The following is a 10,197-nucleotide window of genomic DNA, read 5'->3' on the forward strand; positions in this document are numbered from 1 at the left end:
TTCCAAAACTGAAGTTTTTGGCAGTTACACTCTAGGATTTCAAATTTTGCCATCTGCTTTGAATGGGGCAAATTTTGGCCAAATTTTTGTCACTTAAACTGGAATTGTGTCCAAACCGTGTGCCCGAGGTTTCCACAAAGTAAGAGCACACTTTTTGGGGCCGAGCCGGTCGTTTTGATACCTTTCTTGTGTGTGTGGCGCAAACGCTGTGGGAGGAATAGTGTGGCCCGTTTTGAGGATATAAGACGAATAATAATATTGACAATAGTAGTAGTGTGGTTTGCCTTTCAGGCAACCACCCTAATAATATTGACAGTAGTAGTAGTGTGGTTTGCCTTTCAGGAAACCACCCTAATAATATTGACAGTAGTAGTAGTGTGGTTTGCCTTTCAGGCAACCACCCTAATAATATTGACAGTAGTAGTAGTGTGGTTTGCCTTTCAGGCAACCACCCTAATAAAGATGACACCTCGACTTAGGTTAAATCTGGGTGTCATCTTCAACAGGCCCACATCATTAATCTGGTCACCTGGTCGGCCCTCAATTTCTTAGGGCTCTTCAATGTTCATTTTATCATTACCCAGGTACATCTAATGTGCAACCTTGTGCCTAACTTTTTTTAACTTTATTTATCCCCGTGGGCAAATTCAAAGCACCAACCGGTCGACCACAAGAGCAGCGACCCGGATACATATTCATACATCCCTGACGCAGCAGAGGGAGCAATTCAAGGTAAAGTGTCTTATAAGGACACGTCTGGGAATCGAACCCTCAACCTTCCACAGCCACCCCTGTCCCAAAACTAATCTTTTAAAACTCCTATTCAGTCTGATCTTTCTCCATCCGGTCTCATGAATCCTCTACGTCTTGTACATTTGTTTTTAATTTCATCGATCTGTTGTTACTTTGTTCTTATCTCTGACCACGACAGCTTTGAAAGCTAGGTTTAATTAAAATGTATTATAAAACTATCCTAAAATAAAAAGCAATACATGAAATAGTCCAACAATAGTTTCTTATCTCTAGGTGGAAACAATCAAAAGCACTCACCGTCTGTGTCCATCACTTGATGCAGCTCTGGTCTCCTTCAGGTTTTTACAGAGCAGCTGAGCAACTTCAAAAATGTAAACTAAATCAGGTCCAATCACTTTTCATGGGAAATGCAGCCCATTTCCTGTTTAGGGTCCTTGAGGTTTCTCTAAACATGCCATTGTTCCTGAGAGTGAATAATTAACTCGTTCACATTTACTGTAGCGGTTTAATCTTGTTAAACTACGGGAGACTGTCTGACTCGTTTGTGATGGGTGATTTAAATTAACAGCTTCGAACACTGTACTTAGACAGTTGGTCGTGTGGTTATTGGAGGGTAATCGGTTTTGCCGAATGACTTGGCAAATTCTTTTGCCAACTGGTTTAAGTGTTTTGCCAATTAGATATTTTGATCAGCGCTTGCAAAAGTACACATTATCCAAAATGATTTTACAGGAAAAGAAACCAAGCTGTAAACCTTTGAGGCGACGGTCACAACTAGTCACTGAAGTGGGATGGTGACGATCTAAAAGCCAAGCGTAGGGCTAAAACTAGACTAGATATTAAGCGAACATTGAATCACAGACTTTACACCTACTGCACCAATAAATTCCCAGAAAAATAATGTACACAACCACATTAGTGTAATTAACTTTTTTATTGCTTAAAGGCTTTCACGGTACAAGCTTCCAAAAAGGACCAGTCCAAGATGTCTGCAGACCAACGGCGTCAAGTCTGAGGGGATGGGTCAGGCGTGTGGTCCTCGGGGGCTGGGTGGTGCCGAGAGCCATGAGCGTGCTTGGGCCGACACTTAGCTCTTTCCCACACCTGGTTTCTTGCATTTGAGCAGACACTGCGACAGACACTTGCACGGGCGCAGACGCCGGAGCTGCCACAGCAAACACTTGGGCAGCTTAAGCCAACACTTGGGCAGCTGCTTGGGTCGACACTTGGGCATCTGCTTGAGCCCACACCGGCTCAGATGCGCGAGCAAACACTTGGGCGGACAATTGGGTGGACACTTGGGCCCACACGGGGGCAGACGCCTGAGCCGCTTCAGCAAACACTTGGGCAGCTTAAGCCAACACTTGGGCAGACGTCTGGGTCGACACTTGGGCAGCTGCTTGAGCCCACACTGGCTCAGATGCACGAGCAAACACTTGGGCGGACACTTGGGCAAACGCTTGAACCAAATCTTGGGTAGACGTCTGGGCCAACAAGTGGGCAGATGTCGGGGCACACACTTGGGCAGGTACTTGGAGACAGGCCAACACTTGGGTAGAAGCTTTCGCCAACAATAGGGCAGATGCGCCGGTTTACAATTGGGCCAACACTTGGGCAGACGCTTAAGAGAACACGGGGGCCGACACGGGGGCAGGCTGTTGAGCCAACACTTGGGCAGATGGAGCCAACACTTGGGCAGATGCTTGGGCCGACACGTGGGCAGACGGTTGGGCCAACACACGGGCAGAGGCCGCCGCTTGGACTTGCCCGACTGCCCAGGCTTCTTAGAACTCCGCTTGGCCCGGTATCGAGGCACCTCAAGTTCAGGCTGGTATTGAGGAACATGTGACTGAAGCTTGGTCTGGTAGAGAGTCGCCTGGGACTCATGCTCAAAGTCAGGCCCAGGAGATCCTGGAGAAAAGGCATGGACCTGGGTAAACACTGGGCTGAATTTTGAAGTCTGGTGACTGGAAAGGTTTCCGGGCCCCTGAGGCTGCAGCTGGTGTTGAGGCACCTGGGGCTGTTGATGGTAGCTGTGAGCCGGGGCTTCATAGACCACATCCAACACACCAGGTCCAAAGTGTGGAGCTGTTGAAAAAATCCCCAACAACACTTTACTTCAAAAAGCAGTTTTGAGCAGTCACTAAATTAAATGTTAGAAATAGAAAATGAAGAGTTTGTTTTCAAAGTACTAATGCAACATGTAGGACTTACAGTTAATGCTTGCATGAAGCTCTCCAATAAGCACGAGCCATATCAGCACCACTCTGAAAAAGAAGAAGTTTGCAGAATAAGTCAGACTGTAACACGTTTAGAATCTAAACCGTAGAGCACAGAAAGAAGACTGAAACGTTACCGTAGAGGAAGTCCCATGGCTTCAGTCAAACTAATGAAGCTAGACACAAACAAATAACTCAAACTGACCAGACATAACAACAAGTACACCCTCCGTCCTCAGCAGTGCAGTGATTAGGAGCCTGCAGAGCAACAGTTTTAACCTGTTTCTCAGCCAATCAGAGCTCTCAATTCCTGACGAGTTGATTACAAACAGGTGGATGTGACGAGGTTCAGTTTGTCATCAAACCTGCGCGTTTGTGTGTTTGTGTGTGTGTGTGTGTGTGTGTGTGTGTGTGTGTGTGTGTGTGTGTGTGTGTGTGTGTGTGTCTTCAACTGAAATATTGTCATCTTGTCAGCTCTGGTTAATTAAATGACTTCAGGTAATGTTGTCTCTGCACTCTTGTCAGCTTGGACGTGTCTCTAACCTGTGTCTTCAGCTCACTAATCAGAGTAACTGTGCACACCTGGGCCCATGAGCTGAACTGACCACAGCTCCCACAGTCTCTCAGGGCCTTTATCAAACCAACCTTCTCCTCCTCTGTGACGGAGTGCACTCCATCAGAGGTCACAGGGAGTCTTTTTCAAACCAGCTAAACCCTTTCCCTACACACTCCCCCTCTGTTTGTGCATTATTAAGACAACCTGTTCTTTCAAATTGAAATAAATTAACTGAATAACAGTATATAAAACCTATTCACATGTACTTTGAAGGGTCCAAAACACGAAGAAGCGTTGGGACGAAGAGAGCATGAGGAGAAAAAACCATTCTGTAGTAAAGATGAAACACTCCATGTCCAAAAGCAGAGGCAAAATACACATTTAGGATTCCACTTATCAGGGTGTTGATACAGTGGACTTTATCTCACAGTAAGAGAGGTCAAGGCGCGCCATAGACTGACACATACAGTATTACGCACAGCTGTTTTCAGATGCAGTAATCACTTTAGCCTCCATTATCACAGCTCCCCCAGGTGGTGAGATCAATGGTTGCAACTTGTTTTCTTCAGTCCTTTGGCTTCATCTGTAGAGCTCTCCAAACGTGTACAACATGACCATGATCTGACCTCTTTTATTTATTTTTTTTTTTTGGTACTTTATTGATCCCGAGGGAAATTCACTCTTGGCTCTTTATTTGAAAAAGGATTTTTAAAATGCATCCAGGAATTAACCATAAAATCTTCATTTCAAAGAGTCTGTTGGAAAGCACTACGAAAGCTTTTTTGTTTGGAAAGCTTTCGTAGAGCACATTGGTACTCTACGATTGGTACTCACACTGGTATGCAAACTTAGCAGTTTGCATACCAGGCAAAGGTGGGCGTGGACGATGCCATCCTCTATCTTCTACACAGGGCTTACTCTCATCTGGACAAAGGGAGCAGCGTGATGAGAATCATGTTCTTTGATTTCTCAAGCGCCTTCGACACCATCCATCCCCCCCTACTGAGAGACAAGCTGACCGAGATGAGGGTGGACTCGCACCTGGTCAGGTGGATCACGGACTACCTCACAGAGAGACCACAGTACGTCAGACTGAAGGACTGCACATCTGACACTGTGGTCAGCAGCACCGGAGCACCACAGGGGAGCGTGCTCTCCCCTGTCCTGTTCACCCTGTACACCTCTGACTTCCAGTATAACTCTGAGCTCTGCCACATGCAGAAATACTCGGACGACACTGCGATAGTTGCTTGTGTCAGGGATGGACAGGAGGAGGAGTACAGGAGCCTGATCGAGGACTTTGTGACGTGGTGCAGTGCCATCCATCTGCAGCTAAACACGTCCAAGACCAAGGAGACTTGAATTTCCCTAAGAGTAACACAAGGAAAGACCGTCGAGTAACTTTATGCTGACCGGAAACGAGCATTAACCTCCATTATTTGAGAAATTAAGCCCATCCAGAAGTGGAATATCTTCCATTGTGTCCATTAGAGATGGTCTGATTAGTCATCACTGGAACATACTGCACAAGGGTGATGTTTTAAAGTTACAGCTTTGTTTGGATTGTTTACCCGTTAAGACAGGTCGTGTGGTTATTGTAGGGTAACTGGGTTTGCAGAGGTGCTAGTATTTAATTGGTTTGCAGACTGGTGAAAGCATTTGTTGCTTCGACATTGGTATGGTCGCTTGCAAACGTACACATTATCCAAAATGATTTTACAGGAAAAGAAACTAAGCTATAAACCTTTGAGGTGACGGTCACAACTAGTCACTGAAGTGGGATGGTGACGATCTAAAAGCCAAGCGTAGGGCTAAAACTAAACTAGATATTAAGCGAACATTGAATCATAGACTTTACACCTACTGCACCAATAAATTCCCAGAAAATGTACACGACCACATTAGTGTAATTAACTTTTTTATTGCTTAAAGGCTTTCACGGTACAAGCTTCCAAAAAGGACCAGTCCAAGACGTCTGCAGACCAACGGCGTCAAGTCTGAGGGGATGGGTCAGGCGTGTGGTCCTTGGGGGCTGGGTGGTGCCGAGGGCCATGAGCGTGCTTGGGCTGACACTTAGCTCTTCCCCACACCTGGTTTCTTGCATTTGAGCAGACACTGCGACAGACACTTGCACGGGCGCAGACGCCGGAGCCGCCACAGCAAACACTTGGGCAGCTTAAGCCAACACTTGGGCAGCTGCTTGGGTCGACACTTGGGCATCTGCTTGAGCCCACACCGGCTCAGATGCGCGAGCAAACACTTGGGCGGACAATTGGGTGGACACTTGGGCCCACACGGGGGCAGACGCCTGAGCCGCTTCAGCAAACACTTGGGCAGCTTAAGCCAACACTTGGGCAGACGTCTGGGTCGACACTTGGGCAGCTGCTTGAGCCCACACTGGCTCAGATGCACGAGCAAACACTTGGGCGGACACTTGGGCAGACGCCGGAACCAAATCTTGGGTAGACGTCTGGGCCAACAAGTGGGCAGATGTCGGGGCACACACTTGGGCAGGTACTTGGAGACGGGCCAACACTTGGGTAGAAGCCTTCGCCAACAATAGGGCAGATGCGCCGGTTTACAATTGGGCCAACACTTGGGCAGACGCTTAAGAGAACACGGGGGCTTACAAATGGGCAGGCTGTTGAGCCAGCACTTGGGCAGATTGTGCCAACACTTGGGCAGACGCTTGGGCCGACACGTGGGCAGACGGTTGGGCCAACACACGGGCAGACGCCGCCGCTTGGACCCCTTGGGCTTGGACTCCGAGTTACCCGCCACAGATCGCTTGGCCCGGTATCGAGGCACCTCAGGTTCAGGCTGGTATTGAGGAACATGTGACTGAAGCTTGGGCTGGTAGAGAGTCACCTGGGACTCATGCTCAAAGTCAGGCCCAGGAGATCCTGGAGAGAACACTGGGCTGAATTTTGAAGTCTGGTGACTGGAAAGGTTTCCGGGCCCCTGAGGCTGCAGCTGGTGTTGAGGCACCTGGGGCTGTTGATGGTAGCTGTGAGCCGGGGCTTCATAGACCACATCCAACACACCAGGTCCAAAGTGTGGAGCTGTTGAAAAAACCCCAATAACACTTTACTTCAAAAAGCAGTTTTCAGCAGTCACTAAATTAAATGTTAGAAATAGAAAATGAAGAGTTTGTTTTTAAAGTACTAATGCAACATGTAGGACTTACAGTTAATGCTCGCATGAAGCTCTCCAATAAGCACGAGCCATATCAGCACCACTCTGAAAAAGAAGAAGTTTGCAGAATAAGTCAGACTGTAACACGTTTAGAATCTAAACCGTAGAGCACAGAAAGAAGACTGAAACGTTACCGTAGAGGAAGTCCCATGGCTTCAGTCAAACTAATGAAGCTAGACACAAACAAATAACTCAAACTGACCAGACATAACCACAAGTACACCCTCCGTCCTCAGCAGTGCAGTGATTAGGAGCCTGCAGAGCAACAGTTTTAACCTGTTTCTCAGCCAATCAGAGCTCTCAATTCCTGACGAGTTGATTACAAACAGGTGGATGTGACGAGGTTCAGTTTGTCATCAAACCTGCGTGTGTGTGTGTGTGTGTGTGTGTGTGTGTGTGTGTGTGTGTGTGTGTGTGTGTGTGTGTCTTCAACTGAAATATTGTCATCTTGTCAGCTCCGGTTAATTAAATGACTTCAGGTAATGTTGTCTCTGCACTCTTGTCGGCTTGGACGTGTCTCTAACCTGTGTCTTCAGCTCACTAATCAGAGTAACTGTGCACACCTGGGCCAACATTGGTATGGTCGCTTGCAAAAGTACAATGTAAGCGTGTTTTATACTTTTCACCTCCCAGCCATAATATGCAACCAAGCATGAACCTAAACTGAGGATTTAATTAAAAGGAATTATAACTCCTGTGGCAGCCACAACTAGTCACTAGATAGTTTGGTGAGGATCTAAATATCAACCAGCTGGGCTGAAACTAATCCAGATCTGAAGTGACTGTTGAATTACACACACAGCCCACAGCCCATCGAATTACACACACAGCCCATCGTCACTGATCAGTGGAAGCAGGTTATAACACCCTGTTAGTTATTTAGTGTGAACTTGTGACTGTAAATGTCCAGTTAGAAACAGCCTATATGTTCTCAGGTGCACATGTTTGCAGGGCGAAATGTGTCGTTCACTCACAGTAAAATACAGCAAAGTTACTTCCCGTGTGCCACAGAGTTTTGACTTTATTCATTTATTAAAAACTAATAATTACGGGGGAATCTGTTTGTTACATTTCCTCGGTAGAAATAAAGTCATATGGTGTAACTAGACAATTCCAGCAGAAATTGTGAGGGTGGTTGCCGTCTGTGTACGTGTTTCTGAGTTATACTGCAGTAAGACTGTTGAACTGTAGTCAGCTAACAGCTAAGACAGAACTCTGTCCCACTGCTATGGTCCCACTCAAATGATGATGTCATCACTCTAACTCTGAACACCTGCTGCTCACTGATTGGTTGACATTCAGCTTTGATCTGCCAAACTGCCAGAACATTCTATCAATGTATTTGAATGGTCTTACCACTGCTCGCAAAACCTCAAATATCTTAAAAACTAAACATGGTATCACCAATCCGTTTGGACTGTGAGCGACAGCACAAATAGGCGCACGTTTCGATGTATTTTATTTTCATCTAGCATTCAGACTGGGACCACAGTGGCGATTTTAAAACATGAGTAAAAACTGTGAAATTCTGGACCTCAGTTGGAGTGAGAGCCCAATGTGTGTGTATGTGGTGCGTGACTGTCAAACAAATGCCTCCCCTGGGTGACTGAAACATTTTATGTTTTTACTTTTTGCTTTATGAGTGAGAGGACACTCAGAGCTTTCTTCTGATGTATTTTGGTTGTATATGTGAGCAACAATGACTTCAGGATGGCGATTTACAAATATGTTTCCAAAACTGAAGTTTTTGGCAGTTACACTCTAGGATTTCAAATTTTGCCATCTGCTTTGAATGGGGCAAATTTTGGCCAAATTTTTGTCACTTAAACTGGAATTGTGTCCAAACCGTGTGCCCGAGGTTTCCACGAAGTAATAGCACACTTTTTGGGGCCGAGCCGGTCGTTTTGATACCTTTCTTGTGTGTGTGGCGCAAACGCTGTGGGAGGAATAGCGTGGCCCGTTTTGAGGATATAATTAGACGAATAATAATATTGACTAGTAGTGTGGTTTGCCTTTCAGGCAACCACCCTAATAATATTGACAATAGTAGTAGTGTGGTTTGCCTTTCAGGCAACCACCCTAATAATATTGACAGTAGTGTGGTTTGCCTTTCAGGCAACCACCCTAATAATATTGACAATAGTAGTAGTGTGGTTTGCCTTTCAGGCAACCACCCTAATAATATTGACAGTAGTGTGGTTTGCCTTTCAGGCAACCACCCTAATAAAGATGACACCTCGACTTAGGTTAAATCTGGGTGTCATCTTCAACAGGCCCACATCATTAATCTGGTCACCTGGTCGGCCCTCAATTTCTTAGGGCTCTTCAATGATCATTTTATCATTACCCAGGTACATCTAATGTGCAACCTTGTGCCTAACTTTTTTTAAACTTTATTTATCCCCGTGGGCAAATTCAAAGCACCAACCGGTCGACCACAAGAGCAGCGACCCGGATACACATTCATACTTCCGGCGCTGTGAGCGACGGCTGCCTCTCCAGCAGCTCTCTCTCTTTAGCCTTTTCTTAACCTTTTTTAAAACTTTTTAGCTCTATTTGTTTACTCTTTCCTTCGAAGAGATCGTGTGCTTTATATATCCTATGGATACACTTAAGTTTAATACTCAACCAGGAGCCAGTTTTCTCACTTTTTCTCAGGAGGAACTGCTGGCTCTAAGAACAATGGGACACGCCGGGATACGACACCCCATTCCGGTGGAGCTGAGGAGGAAACCGAGGGGCTGCAAGGCCGGAGCTAAGGTAAAAGCCGAGAAAGCGGAGAAACGGAGGCGCTACAAGCCATCGATTCCCTCCGTCATCATGGGGAATGTGAACTCGCTGCCGAACAAGATCGACGAGCTGTCCGCACTGAACAACCAGCGGATCTACCGTGAGAGCAGCTTGTTTATCTTCACGGAGACATGGCTAACCAACCTAGTACCGGATGCTAACGTAAACATGTTGGGATTCACTGCCGTGAGAGCCGACAGAGACGCGAAAGCGAGCGGGAAAAGTAAAGGTGGGGGACTCATCATGTATGTTAACAACCGCTGGTGTAACCCAGGACATATCTCCGTAAAGACAGTCTCATGTTGCCAGGACCTCGAGCTGCTAGCTGTTAGCCTGCGGCCTCACTATCTACTGAGGGAGTTCAGTCATCTGTGTGTACATCCCTCCTAAATTTCCTGAGGGAGCCATCCCAAAGGATCAATAAAGTTCAGTCTAAGTCTAAGTCTAAGTCTCGTACATCCCTGACGCAGCAGAGGGAGCAATTCAAGGTAAAGTGTCTTATAAGGACACGTCTGGGAATTGAACCCTCAACCTTCCACAGCCACCCCTGTCCCAAAACAAATCTTTTAAAACTCCTATTCAGTCTGATCTTTCTCCATCCGGTCTCATGAATCCTCTTCGTCTTGTACATTTGTTTTTAATTTCATCGATCTGTTGTTACTTTGTTCTTATCTCTGACCACGA

The 10,197-nt window shown here is 46.3% G+C and overlaps 1 protein-coding gene and 1 long non-coding RNA gene across 2 annotated transcripts; both read right to left on the minus strand.

Moving 5' to 3' along the window:
• Positions 1-1,672: 1,672 nt before the first annotated feature.
• Positions 1,673-3,217, minus strand: LOC306834186 (uncharacterized protein). The gene is made up of 3 exons (XM_079360015.1): positions 3,110-3,217; positions 2,968-3,020; positions 1,673-2,841 (listed from the first exon to the last, which is right to left on the minus strand). The coding sequence occupies exons 1-3, from the start codon at positions 3,124-3,126 to the stop codon at positions 1,841-1,843; spliced, it is 1,071 nt and encodes a 356-aa protein (XP_079216141.1). The 5' UTR covers positions 3,127-3,217; the 3' UTR covers positions 1,673-1,840.
• Positions 3,218-6,727: 3,510 nt separating this feature from the next.
• On the minus strand, positions 6,728-7,116 carry LOC306835878. Its single transcript, XR_013780706.1, has 2 exons — positions 6,858-7,116; positions 6,728-6,768 (listed from the first exon to the last, which is right to left on the minus strand). It is a non-coding gene; the product is annotated as an uncharacterized lncRNA (long non-coding RNA).
• Between the last annotated feature and the right edge of the window lie 3,081 nt (positions 7,117-10,197).

This window comes from Symphodus melops (assembly GCF_947650265.1).
Source record: "Symphodus melops genome assembly, chromosome: 1".
Classification (NCBI taxonomy): Eukaryota; Metazoa; Chordata; class Actinopteri; order Labriformes; family Labridae; genus Symphodus; species Symphodus melops.

What these genes read in the sequence shown, in the direction of transcription:
- LOC306834186 (XM_079360015.1), bottom strand. An exon ending in GCTTCATGCAAGCATTAACT is followed by an intron (nt 2,842 to 2,967) that starts GTAAGTCCTACA and finishes TTTTTTCAACAG; the next exon opens with CTCCACACTTTGGACCTGGT.